This window comes from Amphiprion ocellaris, chromosome 11 (genome assembly GCF_022539595.1).
Source record: "Amphiprion ocellaris isolate individual 3 ecotype Okinawa chromosome 11, ASM2253959v1, whole genome shotgun sequence".
In the NCBI taxonomy this organism is placed as follows: Eukaryota; Metazoa; Chordata; class Actinopteri; family Pomacentridae; genus Amphiprion; species Amphiprion ocellaris.
In genome coordinates this window covers 275607-296249 of record NC_072776.1, presented here as the reverse complement: position 1 = coordinate 296249, position 20643 = coordinate 275607, and the positions used below count along the sequence as shown (strand labels likewise).

Here is a 20643-nt window from a genome sequence, read left to right as displayed (position 1 = left end):
CTAAAAGCAATAAGTCTCACCCTTACAAAGGCAGTAATCTTCACATTTATTTACCTTTTATGATCATTTTTGAGGCTGTAATTTGTGTTGCTGTTTGATGCGGTATGTTCCTGTGAATCTGGACAAAAACACTAAATCTGCAGATGTTGCCTTATTGGGTTGCTGCACAGGTGAAGCTAGATCTTCCGTATACGGTTAGTTCACTGCAGAGCCTCAGACTGGGAGAACCTGGAAGCTCCTGCAGATGGAGCCACTGGCTGCTATTAAAACATGCAGCGCTCACATGGGTTTATCTTTGTCTGTTTCACTTTGTTTAGAGTTTAAAATGTTAGTTGTTTGAGGCTAATGCAAAAATAAAGGATAAATTGTGTCACCAGAATCGGCTTTACTAGTTAAGTTTCAGTAAATTTGACTGATTTCTAGTAGTTATCAGTTTATGTACCAATATTCGGGAAGAGCAGCCATTAAATAAAAGCTCAGCGGAGGGATTTGCCTTCAGAGACTACTGATGAGGGAGATGGACCCTGACCCTCCCTGCGGTCTGATTGGTTCCTACGGAGCCCGGAGAGCCTCCCTGCGGTCTGATTGGTTCCTACGGAGCCCGGAGAGCCTCCCTGCGGTCTGATTGGTTTCCGCGGAGTCCGGAGAGGCCGCCTCTGACCGTGGAAGTGAATCCGCCCATGTCGCAGGTCCTGGATCAGCTGTTGGCTGTCGGTCCTCCTCCACCTCCAGTCCAAACATCGGCCGTCAGCAGGAGCCAGATCCTCGAATGAAGACAGCGGTCCGGTCCGCAGCAGCTTCACGGACTCCCCAGGTGAGGCTAACCTGCTGTTAGCTCGGTGCTAGTTAGCATTAGCAGCGGCTCCGGTTGTTCCATAAAGAAAACAGTAATGATCATAAAGCTACCAGAAGCTAGCAGAGCTGATGCAGACAGCAGGTTTCTATAGGACACAGAGGTCCAGTCTCCTAATCTTTACCATGAAGCTAACTGTTTTTACTAGCATGAATCCTGCTGTGACCGCAGCACCTGTTGTTTATCAGCTTTAAGCTAACTCTCACCGCAGGAGCGCCTTTTATTCTCGGCATGTTTGCCATCTCTAGGTCGTGTGTCCTGACAGTGAAGGGGAAGGTGACTCTCTCCAGCTCCTGGTGTATTTTTCCTCCTGCAGGCATCATGAACTCTCTACCGGGAAGAGCCGCTCTGTCTTTGTGCAGACAGGGCGGGATGCGGGTGTTTGCGGGCTCCCCGGGGCTCCCAGCGGGGGGTCTGCCGGCCGACAGGGCCTCCTTCCAGGCCGCCAGGGTCGACCACTCCAGGTCGGGCCGCAGCGTCAGCACCAAGAAGAGGGGCTACGACATCACCAGAAACCCCCACCTGAACAAAGTGAGCTCAAGGTGTCTCTGTCCACACCTGTACATTAGACTAGATTCATGTTAGTAAACATGTAAATAAAAGCACTAAAGCTCTTCCCAGGTAAAGGTGAGCCTGAACTCACCTGTAACATTGCTCCGCTCATTTTATGCTCTGCTAACGGCATTTTTTCCTGCCTAAGTGAGTCTGCATTTTTTGTTTTCCGACTAAAGATTTAAAATGTTTTCATGCTCCTCTTCATTAATCAGCTAATTGTGTGATTATGAAGTGTAAAAATGTGTGAAAAAAATTCCTTCATCCCAGAAATGTTGTTTTTTTGTCTGATCATAGCTGAACACTATCATATTCCATTTATAAAATGCAGACAAAATCTGAAAATAGTCACATATTAGACACTGGATTTTGCTTTAAACTGATGTAAACATCCTCAGAGCTATGTGGATTCTGCAGATCGACTAATCAGCTGTGTTGTAATGACACTCACAGATATCTATATTTACACGACACGACCCTGCAGCTCAGGTTATCTCTGTCTTTGCCTGTTGATATGCTTTAGGAGCTTCTGCTGACGTATAGTATGTGTGATGTTATGAGTGTATACATGCACACTCATTACGTGCACAGAGGTGATAATGGCTCTGCTGTTAGAGGCCGGAGTGCTGCAACAAAACACACATATGTGAGGTTCTCTAAAAGAAATTATGCCCAAAACACGTAACAGAGGCATTTTTAAGAGAATGGAGACATTCATGTCATTACAATCTGTAGGATTTATTGAACAAAAACAACAATCATTTACAGAACAAATGGGTGACCTTACACAGAATGTGTTCTAAAGCATTAGCGGGGAAAGTGTGTTATTTTATGCAGGAAATGGAAACACAGGCTGTTACTGTGTTCACATGATTGTGTCTACATACAACATGCTATACTGGTGGAACATGTATGAACAGATAATACGACTATCTGTTTGAGATAGCAGAGTGATGAAGCTATGAATGGTGTCCCACAGATTCCTCTAATGTCTTTCCAACTCTTCCTCTTTCTCTCTTAATACAGCTTAATAAATAACACCATAAACACTTCCCACTACCTTATTATTCCACTGTTAGCGTGGAAGTAACAGTATCTTCTAGTCAGAATTACTGGTTTCTACTCGGTGTAGAATCGTAGGGAGTTTGATTGGAGTAATTCCCATGCCTGGAAAAAAAAGTAAAGACAGCATTAAAAATATAGCTGTTTCCAGGTTATAAGGCCCTATTTATTCTGTCAAAAGCAAAGCAAGAAGTGAGATGTAGAACTGAGTGTAACTCCAATCAGAGCTGCCTCTAAACAGCTCTAGTTCCCAGTACCTCTGAAAGACACTAAACCTTATTAATAACCAAAGCTTGTCTGAATACTTCTGAGTTTTGCATTGATTTAGTAATTAGATCAGTTAATGCAAGACATTTTTTGTCTAAGGAAATATACGTTTATGGCTGCATTTATTGTCATTTGTGTGGACACAGTGAATAATCCAGGCTGCACTGAGTTTTATCAGCTAAAATATATGGAAGGATGATAATTTAAGATTATTTATTCAGTAGGTTAAGGGAAAAAAATATGAGTATAGGTAGCACTGGTTCCGTTTAGCCAGAAATACTGCTGCTCTTCTGTTTGTGAAGCGCAGTTTAAATAAAATTCTGCTAACTGAACTTGTCTGGGTTAAGAACTGACTGATTTGTATGATCTGCAGTAGTTAGAGCTAAAGCCGTCCGTAATAATCAGAATACATCTCAACAGCTGGGTTTTAAATGTGCTTTAAGTCTTCAGAGAAGTCAGGAAACTTAAATCTGGAAAAGTGGAGAATTTTTAAATGGAAGACGGGTAAAGACCCTGGAGTTAGTTAAACATCTATTCCTCCCCCAAATCCCTCACTAGCAGCAATGCTTCCTGAATTTCCCCCAAACTTAGCGTAAAGAGAATACTTTTTCCTGCCTATAGCTCTGTGAGGACAGCAGAACAAATAACAAGGTTTAGACAGAGTTTATGGTTTATTTGGGTTGATAGGGCGGTAGGTCGCAGTAGTTTTCAGTGCGGATCCCAGTCAGCAGTTAGATGCTGACTCACAGGTCATTTAGTGTAAACCGCCAGGAAGTGGAGCTCTGCTTAGATTTAAAATTTAAAAAACATCATTTTTAGTCTCACTCTTTCCTTTTGTCCTTGTATCTACTCTCAGATGTACATCACTTTGGATAAAAGCTACATTAAATTGTAGAATGCCAAAAGATTGGTTGAAATCTAGCTTCAAAGCAGTTCTTAGTTAAGAGTGTCCCCTTAATAGGTTTATGGCTTCACCTGCTTGTTCTAATAGATTTAGTTGAGCTCTGTTAATCTGTTCTTTATCTTCAGACATGTTCACCCTCCTTTGTCTATATTCGGTAAAATGCTTTATCTGTTAGAAAGTTTTCCATCCACTCAGTAATTTTACGATACGTTAATCTGGTTTGGTGTTTTGTGCATGAGTGTGTCTCCTTTTAATGACCTCCAGCTGCAGGAGTACAGTGCAGTCAGTGGGGAAACTCGGTTTTAATATTCAGTGTTGAGCGTCTTCCATCTAATTGGGAAAAGAAGCTTGTGTGAAACTTAAATGTAAACACCCAGAGTCGCATTTCACGCTCGACTCTGCTAACATGAATAATGTAGGAGGACATCGGCACTTACAGACCCGCAGTAAAGCAAACTGAGCCCAGATAGCCAGTTTATTCCTCTTGTAGGTCAGGGTTTTCTCTGGCATGCAGGAATCAAGAGGAAGCGAAGATAGCGATGAAGCAGAGTTGCTGAAAGAGAAGCCAAGCTGACGGGGGAGTGGGTTCAGGCTCCCTCACTATTGGACAGAATAAATAGATTAAACCTCACACTCCCCCTTTAATCACCCTCTGGGAAGCTGCCAGTGCTGCTTACCTGGAATAAAAACTCAGCCTCATCTTTGCTTCTCTGAGTTTCCAACACGTCTTTGGACTTTATTTTGCAGTGTTTTTATGCAAGAATGTCACATAATTTCTAACTGGGAGGAAACATGAAACAGACGGCTGTGTTTGGGTCTGAGTCACAGCGTAGTGTGATGACTAACACGAGTCACTGTGGTCTGCATTGCCCTGCTTACTTTTCTCTTTTTCCAGGCACTAGTGTTGTATAATCTGCCCTCTATCGCCCTGCAGGGAATGGCGTTCACCCTGGAGGAGCGCCTGCAGCTGGGCATCCACGGCCTGCTGCCGCCCTGCTTCCTGTCCCAGGATGTTCAAGTGCTGCGCGTCATGAAGAGCTACGAAACCCGCGTCAATCCTCTGGACAAGTGAGACAACAGACATTCACAGAGCAGGATTATCACACCACAGCTGCAGAGCTTCAGTCTGGTTGGATCGGATCTTTTCTACTGTGGTGCATCTGTCTCTAGTGTAGCGTCCACTGCTGTTTTTTTTTCCATTTGTCATGAGATTAAAAGTTCATTCAGAGTCACATCGAAGTCTTATCCTGGGGCCTCATAGTTAAATCACAAGCCTTTTATTATACTGGAGCTGCACCATCCCTGCTTCAGTTCCCTGTGGGATCTTTTGTTGCGTCTCACACCCCTTTTTCTGGCCATATGTTCAGTCTATATTTGCACCATATGACAAAATACCAGACCTAAAAGTGAACCTCTCAACCTCCACTTTCTTTCTTTTTTTTTTTTTTTAACTAAAACAGGCTAAAAGCTCAGAAACATTTTTGCTAGTTGGGCTTTTATGATGAAAATAAAGAATAGCACATAGTGATTCAGCAAGTACTTGCCCTAAAAGATAACAGAAAAGATAAAAAGTACTGTTTTACTGTGTGCACACTCATATTACACATTAAGGCATGACTGCTGCTGTGGAGTCGATATCTTAATGTTTGAAATGTGAGTGATTGTGCTTGAATTTGCTCAGAATGGGCCAACACTGTTCAGAATACAGGAGAGAATAGTCCCTCGGCCTGTATTCAGGTTATTGTGTGCTAATAGAAGGCCTGTAAAGTTCATGTATGTGCCCTTTAACATGTCACGTTGTGTAACAAGACAGACTCATGTTCAGGATTCCCACATCCAGGCAGGTATCAGGTTCTGAGTCTGGTGTGTTCGTATGCAGAGGTTTGTTCAGTAGGAACACGATGGGCAGCTTAGCCTGGAATGGGACTGACATTAGTATTTCAGGAATTTTCTTATAAATTAAAGTATTGGGCTAATTGGATTTTTGCCTCGATTTTTAGCATGAAATGAAAAGTTAATTTTCATGTAAATCCAAAGCACCTAAGGACAGGCGACTTAGGACACAAACATGGGTTCAGATGAGTTCAAGCAGCGAGTCAGCAGCTCAGTTCCTGTGTGACCCGTCGATTTCCTGCTCTTTCCCCACGTTTGCTTTTTTCTTCTCCACTGTAACCATCCAAAAAGCTATGGCCTTGGTGCTAGCATGGCTAAAAAATGATAGAAGAGGGAAATGTGTGGATTTAGGGGATAAAACAGTCAATTAAAGTGATTTGTCCCCAGGGGAACATGAATGTCTGGACTAAAGTTAATAATAATCTATCCAGCAGTTTTTAAGATGTTTCACTGATTAAGTGAAGACTAGAAGAAACACCAGGGTTTCCCCAAAGTCATTAGGATTTCCCCTGAGAAGCCTGAAAGTTGTTGCAGAATCTCATGGAAAGACTTTCAATAATTTAGATTTTTTCTGTCTGGATCAAAGTGGGGCACCGATCAGCTGACAAAAAATGCAGCTTAAATTAGTTTTACTTTTTGAGTGCATGTGACCATCTAGATAGATGAAAATCATAATGACAATATGATTTTAATATAATAATAGATGTATTCACAGCACAGTCTCAGCAGGTTTCAGAAAGATATCTTTCTGCTTCAGGTACATCCTGCTGATGACGCTGCAGGACAGAAACGAGAAGTTGTTCTACCGTTTGCTGACCTCCGACATTGAGGAGTTCATGCCCATCGTGTACACTCCCACCGTCGGCCTGGCCTGTCAGCAGTATGGACTCGCCTTCAGGAGACCCCGGTGAGACAATCACTTCATATTTTATTCACTTATTAGATATCGAGTTTACGAGTTACAGTTTGGCTGTAATGTTCCTAAAAAGCCGCTGGATTTGTGTCTGTCACTGCCGGGTCTTAGATGATGGAAAATATATCGTACTGTTAAATTAAATTCTAGCTTTTAAATGTGTAGTTTAACATCAAATACTTCCCTATTAAGGCCTGAGAATAGAGATTTTCATGGCTGACTGCTGTGAATTAGACAAAAGCATGTAGCATCTAAAACTTAACATCATTAAAATCAGTCAGACCTGTGACTGGCTGCTCCTGTTTATTCACAGAGGACTCTTCATCACCATCCATGACCGAGGACACATCGCCACCATGCTCAACTCCTGGCCTGAAGAAGACATAAAGGTGCACAGCACACACTCAGACACACAGCTCTGAGGTTTATTTATCTAGTCATTTATTTGATAGGGACAGATGAACGTCTATTTAGACAGTAATAGACATAAACATGCTGGATTATCGCAACAATGCTAATTTACATCCGCAGTCCCTAGGCAGGTAAAAATAAACTGAACAGTGAAACACACGACAACAGGTCACAATAAAAGCACATTACAAAAAGTACACAAAGAAGTTGAAGGTCACCAGACTGGTTGACTTCCAGCTGTTTAAGGTGAGTTTTGAAGGTTGCTAATGTGGGACACTCCCTTATGGAGACTGGAAGACTGGTCCAGATCTTACCAGCTTCACAGAAGGAGCATTTTGTCTGAAGAGTGTTATTCTGTGGGACCTCCCAGTCCCCTCTAGAGGAGGTCCTGGTCCTCAGACCTCCCCTTCCCCTCTAGAGGAGGTCCTGGTCCTCAGACCTCCCCTTCCCCTCTAGAGGAGGTCCTGGTCCTCAGACCTCCCAGTCCCCTCTAGAGGAGGTCCTGGTCCTCAGACCTCCCCTTCCCCTCTAGTGGAGGTCCTGGTCCTCAGACCTCCCCTTCCCCTCTAGAGGAGGTCCCGGTCCTCAGACCTCCCAGTCCCCTCTAGAGGAGGTCCCGGTCCTCAGACCTCCCCTTCCCCTCTAGTGGAGGTCCCGGTCCTCAGACCTCCCCTTCCCCTCTAGAGGAGGTCCCGGTCCTCAGACCTCCCGGTCCCCTCTAGAGGAGGTCCCGGTCCTCAGACCTCCCCTTCCCCTCTAGAGGAGGTCCCGGTCCTCAGACCTCCCGGTCCCCTCTAGAGGAGGTCCCGGTCCTCAGACCTCCCCTTCCCCTCTAGAGGAGGTCCCGGTCCTCAGACCTCCCGGTCCCCTCTAGAGGAGGTCCCGGTCCTCAGACCTCCCCTTCCCCTCTAGAGGAGGTCCCGGTCCTCAGACCTCCCGGTCCCCTCTAGAGGAGGTCCCGGTCCTCAGACCTCACCTTCCCCTCTAGAGGAGGTCCCGGTCCTCAGACCTCCCGGTCCCCTCTAGAGGAGGTCCCGGTCCTCAGACCTCCCGGTCCCCTCTAGAGGAGGTCCCGGTCCTCAGACCTCCCGGTCCCCTCTAGAGGAGGTCCCGGTCCTCAGACCTCCCCTTCCTCTCTAGAGGAGGTCCCGGTCCTCAGACCTCCCCTTCCCCTCTAGTGGAGGTCCCGGTCCTCAGACCTCCCCTTCCCCTCTAGAGGAGGTCCCGGTCCTCAGACCTCCCGGTCCCCTCTAGAGGAGGTCCCGGTCCTCAGACCTCCCCTTCCCCTCTAGAGGAGGTCCCGGTCCTCAGACCTCCCGGTCCCCTCTAGAGGAGGTCCCGGTCCTCAGACCTCCCCTTCCCCTCTAGAGGAGGTCCCGGTCCTCAGACCTCCCGGTCCCCTCTAGAGGAGGTCCCGGTCCTCAGACCTCCCCTTCCCCTCTAGAGGAGGTCCCGGTCCTCAGACCTCCCGGTCCCCTCTAGAGGAGGTCCCGGTCCTCAGACCTCACCTTCCCCTCTAGAGGAGGTCCCGGTCCTCAGACCTCCCGGTCCCCTCTAGAGGAGGTCCCGGTCCTCAGACCTCACCTTCCCCTCTAGAGGAGGTCCCGGTCCTCAGACCTCCCGGTCCCCTCTAGAGGAGGTCCCGGTCCTCAGACCTCCCGGTCCCCTCTAGAGGAGGTCCCGGTCCTCAGACCTCCCGGTCCCCTCTAGAGGAGGTCCCAGTCCTCAGACCTCTGTGAGTTCTTCTTTTAAGAAAGTCAGACATGGGGGCTGAGTCCATGGAACACCTTGTAGATCAAACAAACAAATTTAAAACATTTTAAATTCTCAAAGCTCAGTAAGTTGTGCTTCTTTAGATATTACAGCTATGGTATGACATGTGTGAGATGCGTTCATAACCCATGCTTGTCTGTGTTAAGGCCATCGTGGTGACGGACGGGGAGCGGATCCTCGGCCTGGGGGATCTGGGCAGCTATGGGATGGGAATTCCTGTTGGGAAGCTGGCGCTCTACACAGCCTGTGGAGGGGTTCGACCACAGCAGTGTCTCCCTGTGCTGTTGGACGTCGGCACCGACAACCAGGTGATCTCGGAGCTGCAGTCATCATGTTTTATTAGCTGCAGCTGCACTTCATATCTGCCTCTTATCAGCCTCCATGAGACTCTATATCAGACGAGATGAGAGAAGTATAAGTGTCTTGGTGATTGATTGACAGATTCCAAAACAGAAAGACAATGGCAAGTTGTCTCTTGTTGATTATCTGATTAAAGATTAGATTTTCGTGCAGGCGCTGCTCGACGACCCTCTGTACATCGGACTGAAGCACAAGAGAATCAGAGGCAAAGAGTACGACGAACTGATCGATGAGTTCATGCAGGCGGTGACAGACAAGTGAGTAGAAACACTAAAGATGTAAAGAGTGAAGCTGATTCTGATGTCTGACTGATCGCTCTTTTCTGCTGCAGGTACGGGATGAACTGTCTGATACAGTTTGAGGATTTCGCCAACAGCAACGCCTTCCGCATCCTCAACAAATACAGGAACCGATACTGTACCTTCAACGATGACATCCAAGGTGCTTTATTCCTCTTCCCTCCATCAGGGAGGCAGTATAGTGTTTTTAATATGTATAAATCATCTTGGCCATCTAAACATCCACATGAACTCCCACCTTTCCCAGGACTTCCATCCCAGAAATACAAAACCCCACGTGGAGAATTAAAACATGAAATATTACATGAAAACTGAGCAGAGCGGTGTGTAACCAGATCATTATCTTAATCCTCACAAGCCAAAGTCATAAATTATTTACGCTGAAATACAATGACTCTAAACCACCAGTAGCACCAACCATCACCCCATCAGATTCAGGTAAGTCTGTAATGACATGCAAGCGTAGACTATCTAACCAAATAGAATGTTTAAGGTTACTTTGTAGAATTTACTGCTCAAACAAACATGTAAAATCCTCTAAGTTTTGGCTGTTTATTACACAGTTTGAGCATGACACCACTGTTGCTATAAATGATAATTCCCAGAGTTAAAGGTGACTCCTGGAGGCCTAAAGTTTAATGTTCCCACTTCTCTCTCCCCATGCTTCCTCTCATTTCTGTACTTTATATCTACTATAGACTCCATTTAATGAAAACTGCAGACGAAGATTGAGCAACTTTTAACCCAAAAAAAAACAAAAAACGCAATATTATTGAGACCACAAAAAACAAGGTGTTTAATTCTGTCTTCTTTTTTATTTGCATTTAAACCATTGGTGTGTTTATCTGAGAGATGCTAAAATCTTGCGATAAAGCAATAAAACACTCCGATAAAGGCTGGCTTTTATTGCTGATGAATTTAGATTGTGCTTTTTATGCCTCAGAGGTAGTCGTGGTAAACTGACTGACCTCTGGTTGCCAAAATCTAACGTGACTTTACAAACACAACCGTATCTCAGTAACTATGACCAAACACAAATGTCTGCGAGTGTAAAAGGATGAATTTATGACACTTTATATCCAAAAGCTCAAAGAGCAACTTCACTGTGACATCAGAATGTTTTGCAAAAGCACATTTTTTAATGCCAAAACTCAGGAACATGTGAAGATTGTGACCATGTTTTACATTTTACCAAACATTGAATTGGTGACACCAATCTTGGATGATCACCTACAAACTATAGTTGATGTTTGGTTCATGATGACTTCTGTGATGCATCAAGCATCCAAATTGTAGAATCTGTAGCTTCTTTGCAACAAAAACCATATTTATAGGATTGTCTGTCTGACAACTCTGTGTTCTATAAGAATCAGCTTTGTTGTCAGAATGCATACAAGGAGTGTTTTCTCTGATTTTTGTTTCTCTTAATTATCTTACACACTAATACAGCAGACATGCAGCAGAGCAACAACAAACCCTGAATTCACAATCACAAAAAAAGCCTCAAGCAGTTTTAAAATCTGTGCAGCAAACTGACTGGAAATTCTAGTTCTTCCAAAAGTCACCAGGTCTCACTTTAACTCACATGTCAAGATTCACACGACAACAAACCAGCTGGTTAAATCTGTTGTATGAATCGATTGTAAACTTGCCATTCGTTTGGTGTTTGATATTTCAGATGTGATCTAAACTGATCGATTCCAGTCATAGAGTTAGGAAACACACAAGATAAATCTTAAAGATTAGGGATTTTTTTTAACATTGTGGCATTTTCCTGCTCAGCAAAGCTAGATTTAGTTTCATGTTGTTAAATTTTTCCTTTAACAAGCACTAAAAAACACTTGCTTTTTGTTCAAACTGATCTCGACTGGGTCACATGATCTGTTGCAGTAAATCACAAGTAGCCTAAATGTCCGTGTTTCAGAGAACTAATAACCACAAGTGTTTCCTTTCTCCTCCAGGCACGGCCTCTGTGGCGGTTGCAGGAATCTTAGCTGCTCTGAAGATCACCAAAAACAAACTGCTAGACCACACCTTTGTTTTCCAGGGGGCAGGCGAGGTGAGAGGATTCACTCTCTAGGACTTTATTCCATTATGAAGTAAAAATAACCGTCCTTAATCTGTGAGTGATCAGACGGCGTCTCTGCTGTGATGTCAAATTTAGCTGAAACAGCAGACAGTGATGCAGATGGAGAATTGAGTCTTACTTTTGTTTTCTGACCAGGCTGCTCTGGGTATTGCCCAGTTGCTTATAATGGCGATGGCCAAAGAGGGACTAAGTAAAGAAGAAGCTGCCAAGAGGATCTGGATGGTCGACTCCAAAGGCCTCATAGTAAAGGTACCATGTCTGCTCATGTGTTAGTCGTGGATTTAACCCTCCTGCGTCCTGCGGGTCAAATTGACCTGTTTTAAAGTTTGAAAATGTAGAAAAAACACATATTTTCACAGTGAAAACTTCCACATTTTCAACATTTTTGGGAAATTTCTTAACAATTTTTGGTGGGAAAAAAAGAAATGTTAAAAAAAATGTTTCTTTAAGAACATTCACAAAAATTTTTATGTGAATGTTCTTAAAGAAAATAGAAGTTTTTCTGATATATATGGAATCACTTTAGATATTTTTAGGATTTTTTTTGCAAGATTTCTATTCATTTTTTGAAAATATTTACAATTTTTATTTTCTTATTTTTTTAATTTTTATTTCTTGCCAAATTTGGGTATTTTTTTAAGGGAAACTTTCAGGGAATTTTTGGAATTTTCTTCCTGAAGATTTTGCAAATTTTTTATAAATTTGGGGAATTTTTTGCTGAATTTTTGGATTTTTTTCAGACGAGGGAACAATATTTTTTGGTGCCCGTAAATGACGACAACAGGAGGGTTAATCCACCAAACGGCACCATGTGGGGTTTTGAAGAGGATCTTTTTAACGTGAATACAGGAAAGAAGCCACCTGAACCATGAGAAGGAGGAGTTTGCTCACGAGCATCCACATCTGAAGACACTGGAGGAGGTGGTTCACACCATCAAACCCACCGCCATCATAGGTGAGTTTACCTGGAGGGTAAAACACACGGTAGAAAAATGTTGGGTCTCCTCTGACTTTGGAGCCCTTTGAGTCCAGAAACCACTTTCAAAGCACATTGTTTTACTCGGTGTTGTAAATGAAAGACTTTTATAACCCACAGTGTGTTTCATCCACTGGGTCAATGTATAACTGCAGTACTTTTTCTATCATAGTCGACATTTTAGCTGTTTTCAGGCCTAAAATCAACATGACCACCTATAACCAAACACCACATGACATTTTAGAGAAAGATTCTTCTAAATATAATATATACAACTGATTTCTATAGATATTGTAGTAAACCTGCTGACTACTTTCTATTAAATAAGTCAGAAAGCCTTGGAGTCTGGCCAGTCTTTTCTTCAGGAGGAAATGACATCATGTGGAGCAGGTCATGTGATCTGGAATTAACACACTTCCTGGAGAGGTGTTTTTGTAACGGGGAACTTAGTGGAAAGGGATTTAATTAGTTATTTTCCATATAAAATTTAATATATTGCCAAAAAAGAAATATCTGTTATGATTATCTCAACTTAATAAATGAATCCAATTTCTGAATCAGCTCATTTTATTATTGTTTAGCTCATTAGAAGGTGGTTGGTATTAAATTCAGACGGTTATTTAGTTGACATTTTAGTGATAGCCAGTCATTTTTTTATTAATAAGTGATTGTTTCCATAATAAATAATAATGGAATTTATAAAGACATGATCATAATGGACATAAAATCATTAGTGTTTTCACTTTTAATTAAAATGTATGAAGATATATCCCATGGACTTCAAAAGTCCCTCAGTTATAGACTGACTCCATTAATAGTAATTCCTGACCAGTTGTAGGAAAACAGAGAAATAAAATAAAGGTGATTTTTTTTTACCCCAACTTTACTAGAAATCAGCTCATTCCAATCTTTCCATTTAGAAGATTTTTGATGTAAATGTTGATGCATCTCCAATTCAGACTCTGCGGGTATTAATGATGAACCTGCAGATTTTTAATCCAAACTGTGGCACCACTTTGAAGAAATGATTAAAATATGATTAAAAGAAGAAGTGGTTCCAGATTTTTAGCTACAGCAGGTGCAGAATCCTACACATTTCCATGTTTCCATCATTTCAATGCTGCTGAATCTGCTGTTGGAAATCTAATGAATTCTGGAATTTGTCCTGAATGTGAAGGTGTGGCTGCGGTTGCTGGAGCTTTTACGGCAAAGATCATCAAAGACATGGCATCCTTCAACGAGAGGCCAATCATCTTCGCCCTGAGTAATCCAACCAGCAAGGCCGAGTGCACGGCGGAGCAGTGCTACCAGCTCACAGAGGTATGTTCAGCTCACTGCAGGGCGGCACAGTGCACATTACTGCATTTAGAACAGGAAAGCTCCTGGTGGATAAAATCACAATTCAATCATTAATCAGTGTTTCTCACACTTGCTTACTGAAACACACCTTTTTATGTTCTGAAAACCTGCATTATATTGTGGATATGATCTTTTATTGCCACCTTAGTGGACTTTACTGTGGGTAGTTCAACACCAAAGCCTCGTTAACAACTTTAAACAAGACTTTTCAAAGCTCAGCAAGAACTTTCCCCAACAAACTCAATAAATGATCCTACGTAGCGTGATAACATTATGAAACCCTGACATTAAGGTCAGCATGAACTCATAGCTTGTTCCATAGTCCTCCTCCGTTATCTTTACGTCTCTTATCTCCGTCCTTCTGTCTTTAACCAGGGCCGGGGCATCTTTGCCAGCGGGAGTCCCTTTGACAAGGTGACGCTGTCTGATGGACGCACCTTCTACCCCGGCCAGGGAAACAACGCCTACATCTTCCCTGGAGTGGCTCTGGGCGTTATAGCCTGTGGAGTGCGCCACATATCTGATGACATCTTCCTCACCACTGCAGAGGTTTGTTCCTCACTTATTAACTGGTAGAGAAAGGTCTGTATGCTGTGAAGTTCTATATATTCAAATATATTGATGAGGGTGAACATCTAGCAATGTAGAGTCTAGACTTTAACACTCTGAACCCCAAAACCCACCGGTGGGTTTAATAGTCATGATATTTTTAAATCTAAAATAAAACGCCAACATTGCATAATTTCTTAGAGACAGAAACTGTAAAATTGAAAAGAATCCACAGCTTTTCTTGAACTATTCATCTGTAACATTCCATTTTATCAGAAAATTTAACCTAACTTTAGCGCAGCGTAAAATTGTAGTATTTCATCAAAATCAGTTAATTCTACGTGTCTCATTTAAAATTTCACCCAAAATAAACAATTAGCACCAACTACATTCTGTTAAATGAAAAAAATGTGTTCGTCAATGCAACATGATGTGATTTGTGACCTAGTTGCTGCTCCAGGCTGAACTGCAGGCAAAGAAAGCAAATTAAACATGTAAGCAGTAAAACATCTATAGTGTGTAGAGTCAATAGAATTTCTCTGGTATTAGTAGAAACTCTGGGGAAAATGCTTTACATGTTGATTTCAGATTTTTTTTTGTCTGGATAAAGGAATTTAACTTTAGTTTTTTCTGTTCTTTGTGATTCTAACTTGAGCTCCCTCTACTTGTAGCCATAGTTGAACGTTAAATCGCAGTGAAAAATGAGCCAATAGAGAGAAAACATAAGGCAGGAGCCAGAAATGCTCAGAAACTGCTGGAGCTTCAGAAGGTTGTTGTCTGAAATACCACATCCCCTGTCTTAGACCATATTTAGGAGTAATGTAAATGTCTTTTAAAAAGCTCTTTGAAAGCAGGCCTCATCTCTCCTGCTCTCACTTCATATTAATTGAATTATTCTTCCCGTCTTTGTCTCTCAGGCGATCGCTGACATGGTAACAGAGGAGCATCTGGCTGAAGGAAGACTCTATCCTCCTCTCAGCACCATCAGAGAGGTGTCCTTCAGGATTGCAGTGAAGGTAGGCGACATGGACACAGCCACGTATCGTCAGCCGGTCTTCCACAGATGGCAGAATGGGAGGCACAAATCACAACCAAGCATCATAGTGTCATCCAAACTGTATTCATTCTGGCTCCCACAAAGTACGGCTGATTGAAGTCGCCTAAAAATGCAGATTTTATTCACTGACTTTCTTAAAAATCCTGATCTTGGTTAAAATGTAAAAATGTCTCTGTGACCTCAGAAAACATGTCTGTGCAAGATATAAAAGATTCAGACACTTCATTATGACAAAATTTCACCCAGTTGTCTGATAAAATACTGAAGTGACAGACGTGCACACAAACGCAGGTGTTTAAACATGAGGCAGAATTTCTGCTTTTGTATATATAGTCATACTTCCAAATTAAATTTGCTGTAAATATGTGTCTGCTTGTGAGATTTGTGTGTTAAATGTCAGGAATTTGTGTTTTTCAACACAAAGCTGTGGACAGATCACCTTACAACACCACAATCAGGAGGAAAACAAATAAAATATAACTTAAAGGGTCAAATGTCCAGTCAGACATGGAGGTGGGGTTGCTCAGGTGAGGTCGGTGCACGTGTCTAACGGTGAAGATATCAGCTCACAATGGCACACTTTAGTCAAGCTCAGTGTTTGTGATTTAAATACAGCAGATGGGTTCATTCTGAGCAGGAATGTCTCAGATATACGAGGCTTACTGGGAGTAACCATCAGCGGTTATAACATGAATATCAAATGTTATGCAGACGACACAGTGCTGATAGCGAACAGTGAATAAAACTTACATACCATAGTATCTATAATTAATACAGAGAGCCGAAAACTGGGTCTGTCTATAAACAAAAAGAGAGTAAAAACTGTCATCCAAACCTGTAACATAGAGTTAGAACAAGAAATACTGAAGCAGGTTCATCATTTCAAATATCTGGTTCATGAACGACATCAGATGGGAGGAGTGAAACAGACATCAGATGTAGAGCAGCAATGACTGGAACATCATTTACAAAAATGAAAAATATACTGACAACTAATAAAATAGCAGTTATCATCCGTATGAGGACTCTCAGCTGTTATTTCTACCAGCTCTGATGTGAATCTGGGAACATAAATAATAAAATGTGAAACAGAATCAGCAGAGATGTGGTTTTACAGCTACGTTTATCTGATACAGACAGAATAACCAATGAAGATGTCTTAAAAACACTAAACACAAATTATACGCTACTGAACAAAATTAGGAAACGGCAAGCAACAGTTTCTGGACACATGATAAGGAAAGAGACCCTGGAATATATCATCACAACTGGAAAAATTAACAGGAAGAGAGGACGAGGCAGACAGAGAATAATGATGATAGATGGATCGACATCATGGAGACACATGGAACCATCAACAGTCACAAATAGAAAGAAAAAGATTGGATTAGATGGAGGGAAATGATTGATACGCTGAAAGGCATGGACCTGGACTGACTGATTGATGTCTCATATTCCACAGGTGTAACTGACTGTTTTCCCAGCGTGTTTCTCTGTGAGCGATACAGAAAAAACTAAAGCTTTAGTCCAAACTCACATCCCCTGAGTTTACTGCTTCTGGTTGGATGAACTTAAAAAATGCAGGAGAAGTTCTGTCAGCAGCCGGAGTTTTCTGAATACTGAGGGATTAATCAGCATCTCGTCTGCAGTTTGACTTTAGACAGGTTGACCTTTAACAGACGTTGTTACGCACCCATCTAGGGGGAAGGTGTGTAGCATAATATTTGTTATAAAATGGAATACTTTCCCAGTCCCCAAAACAACCAACAGGATCTAAGAAAATTACAAAGTTTATTTACAATATTTTAAAAATAAAACAGGCCACTCCACAGGCGATACATTCAAACAACAAAAAAAACCTGGATTCAAAATAAAGAGGCATTCTAGCACCCAAACGAAAAACTTATCCAACAAAAACAAAACTACTAGGAACAGAAACCTAAGTCTAACAAACAAAAGCAAAGCTGGCCTAATCTATCAAAGAACACAGGTATCCGATGGTTTGGAGTCTGGGAAACAAGCAACACGGTGCTGCTGTCAGAGAGGCTGTCCATCCACTGCAGGCCGCCATGATTTAAAAAGGTGAACAGCCAACCAGCATCGGTCCGCCTCACTGCCAATTACACCTCCTGGACAGAACAAAGATCTGCACAGATCACATACTAACAGGACAAACAGACAACTCACAGAAAACAAGGACAACGAGACAAAGATCCACAGAACAGAACACCCACTCCCAGACAACAGAAGAACTCTGAAATACAAAACGCAGCAACACCCACTACACAATACGGCCACAGCCGGAACAGACGTCTCCCTCCATATAAACGTGGTCTTAGATGAACTTTCTGCTTTATCAACCCAAACGTAGTCATTGATGTGAGTTTTTCCTGTTGTGTTTCCTCCTCTGCAGCTCATCAACTATGCATACAAACACAACATCGCTTCAGTTTATCCTGAGCCCAAAGACAAGGAGGCGTTTGTTCTGTCTCACATCTACAGTCCTGATTACGACTCCTTCAGCCTGGACACTTACAGCTGGCCTCAGGAGGCCATGAAGGTCCAGGATGTCTGATCAGAGCTCTCTCTCTGAGCTTCATATGCTGCCGTGGTGTCACTTCTGCATTGCCTCTGTCCGGATATTTGGCAGGTGATTCGCCTTTTAGTGTTTTTTTTTTTTTTTTTTTTTTTTTTTTAATGTTTGAATTTTCTTTTCTCTCCGTCAGTAAATGTCGACTCTCTCCTACAGAAGAGACACAATAAGATCCTCAGTGTCCTCTAAATGTTCGCATTTTTCCCTTTTTTAGTGCTGTACTTTTTTGTTTTTAAGGATCTCCTGAGCAAAACATTTTATATCTGCACAATACATCAAAAATCATATTTACTATTTAGACGACACTCCTGACAGCAGGTTTTCTTGAATTTCCAGCAATTAAAATGATTCAAAATCATGTTTTTAACCCTAGATTGGAGCTGATGCATGAAACAGTCCATAATATCACACAGTGTTTTCTCTCATCTTGACTTAAAGGAACAGAGGAGCCCTTCTGAAGGCTAAAATATAAAAAAAACAGAAACTCTGTGTGACCTCAGGACGTTACTGCTCCATATGACCAGTTAGAACCTCTGGCCGTTATAGAGAACATCTGAGTAGCAGCTTCTTAATGTTTTCCACTCCTGTCAGCGTGTTTTAACCTCCACGCCGGACTGAAACACTCCAGGATCGGTTGTATTTCTGGCTCTGCTTCGCTCTGAGAATCGCTGATTTTTGGCAGCAGGCTGCTGTTTTCTAGAATGTGTTGAACAGAAGCAGTGCCGGGGGTTTGGTTTTGTACTCTGTGGCGTGTTTTACTTTTAGTTTTGTACAGAGCTCTGCCTGTTGTTGTGTTTCTTTGCCAAAGTTACTGATGAACTGTTTGTTTTACTCCTAGAGAACACGAGGCTGAAAGCTTTAGCACTAAGAGATGCTTGAGGTTTTAAAGGGAACATGAAACTTTTTAAATAAAATTGTTGACTAAATGTTTGTGATTTGTGCGGTTTTCCTCAGTTTGACAGAAAATATTCCAGCTGGTGGATCATTTTATCACTTCTTAACCCTCGTGTCATCCTGCAGGTCAAAACTGACCCGTTTTAAATTTTGAAAGTGTGTGTGTGTGTGTGTGTGTGTGTGTGTGTGTGTGTGTGTGTGTGTGTGTGTGTGTGTGTGTGTGTGTGTGTGTGTGTGTGTGTGTGTGTGTGTGTGTGTGTGTGTGTGTGTGTGTGTGTGTGTGTGTGTGTGTGTGTGTGTGTGTGTGTGTGTGTGTGTGTGTGTGTTTGGGGGGATTTCTGGGAAATCTTTGAACATTTTTTTGGTGGGGAAAAAAAATGTTAAAAATGTTTTTTTTAAGAACATTCAGAAAAAAATCTACCAAAATCCACCAAATTTTGCTGGATTTTGGTTGATTTTTTTACTGCATTTATATGAGTTGTACTGATATATACGGAATCACTTTAGATATTTTTAGGATTTTTTGGAAGATTTTTACTCATTTTTCGAAAATATTTACAAGAATTTTCTTGCCAAATTTGGGGGATATTTTTTAAATAAAACTTTCAAGGGAAACTTTTAAGAAATTATTGGAATTTTCTTCCTGAAGGTTTTGCAAATTTTCAGAAGTTTGGGGAATTGTTTTGCTGAATTTTTGTATTTTTTTCAGACAAGGAAACATTTTCTTGGTGTCTGTAAATGAGGACAACAGGAGGGTTAAGGCTGAGCTGTAGAATTGAACCGTCCTCAGGGTTACAGGGGTTAGACTTCCCCCTGCTGGCACATTAATGAGCTGTTTCATTTCCATGATTTAATCTGAACTATTTCTGGGACGTAGTCTTCTAATCTTTGTTGTGTCGGACAACAGCAAGCAGATGACGCTAATGAACAGCTTTTAATTTATGACAAGAATGTAGATTATTCCTGTTAATTACACTGTAGTTTACTGTATTATAGAATTGGTAATGTCATTTTAAAATAACGTTCGCCATCTTGCCAAGAAATATGTTTGACATATTTATGTCAAAATATAGGCCTATTTAAACATGAAGACCCCATCTGATGACAGTGTTTTGCCTTTTGTGTGTCCATGTGGTGTTTTTGCTTGCTGGAAAAGATCTCATTAGTGAAGTAAACAGCTGGAACAGATCCAGACTTCTCAGATTTCCGCGTGCTAAACATCATGCTGGAAGTGAACCAGCATGCATTTTAAAAAATGTTTAGTACTTCTATTTTATATATTGATCTTAAATTTTGCATATTCCATTTTAATTAGTAGTTTATGATTTTAAAAAAGGCAAATTTAAGATGCTGGAGCTTCAGATGGAATAACCTTGTAAAAGACTCAACACTTTAGAGACATACACTACCTGGCCAAAAAAAGAAAGTCTCCACCTGGATTTGACTAAACAAATAGTTCAGATCCTTCTATTGGATAATTACTGCAGTGGTGAAACAGCTTCTTTAACCCTCGCTGATGCAGTGAGGAGCTTCATGTTTGAAGACATATCCTGTGGTCATGGAAAGGATGTTCATCTGTCTCAGAAGGGTCAAATTATTGACCTGCATCAAGCAACGAAAACAACTAAGTCGATGAAACGACTAAAATCAGGTTAAGAACTGTCCAAAGCATCATTAAAACCTGAAGGATAGTGGAGAACCATCATCTTCAGGAACAAACTCTTAGATGATCGTAGGAAACCACCAGTAGAACTCACGGCTGTTTAATAGTGGAAGGAAGAACATTTCCACATGAAGGGAACTCAGAGGATTGGGACTAAACAGCTGTAGCTCTAAGAA

At 41.9% G+C, this 20643-nt stretch overlaps 1 protein-coding gene across 2 annotated transcripts; it reads left to right on the top strand.

The window, feature by feature from the left end:
- Window positions 1-655: 655 nt before the first annotated feature.
- Window positions 656-18836, top strand: me3 (malic enzyme 3, NADP(+)-dependent, mitochondrial). 2 transcript variants are annotated; one of them, XM_023273959.3, is made up of 15 exons: window positions 656-814; window positions 1170-1384; window positions 4573-4706; window positions 6289-6438; window positions 6758-6833; window positions 8775-8936; window positions 9142-9245; window positions 9320-9429; window positions 11249-11346; window positions 11512-11625; window positions 12226-12331; window positions 13530-13672; window positions 14087-14260; window positions 15178-15276; window positions 17731-18836. In XM_023273959.3, the coding sequence occupies exons 2-15, from the start codon at window positions 1175-1177 to the stop codon at window positions 17890-17892; spliced, it is 1842 nt and encodes a 613-aa protein (XP_023129727.1). In that variant the 5' UTR covers window positions 656-814; window positions 1170-1174; the 3' UTR covers window positions 17893-18836. The 2 variants fall into 2 exon arrangements, with proteins under 2 accessions (XP_023129727.1, XP_023129728.1); XM_023273960.3 differs by having other exon boundaries at window positions 657-814; window positions 1102-1384.
- Window positions 18837-20643: the final 1807 nt, after the last annotated feature.

Excerpts from the sequence above, each read along its gene's own strand:
- me3 (XM_023273959.3), top strand. The coding sequence starts at position 1,175 with ATGAACTCTCTACCGGGAAGAGCCGCTCTGTCTTTGTGCAGACAGGGC. Across the intron at positions 6,834-8,774 it reads GGCCTGAAGAAGACATAAAG|GCCATCGTGGTGACGGACGG; the intron begins GTGCACAGCACA and ends GTCTGTGTTAAG. Across the intron at positions 13,673-14,086 it reads AGTGCTACCAGCTCACAGAG|GGCCGGGGCATCTTTGCCAG; the intron begins GTATGTTCAGCT and ends GTCTTTAACCAG.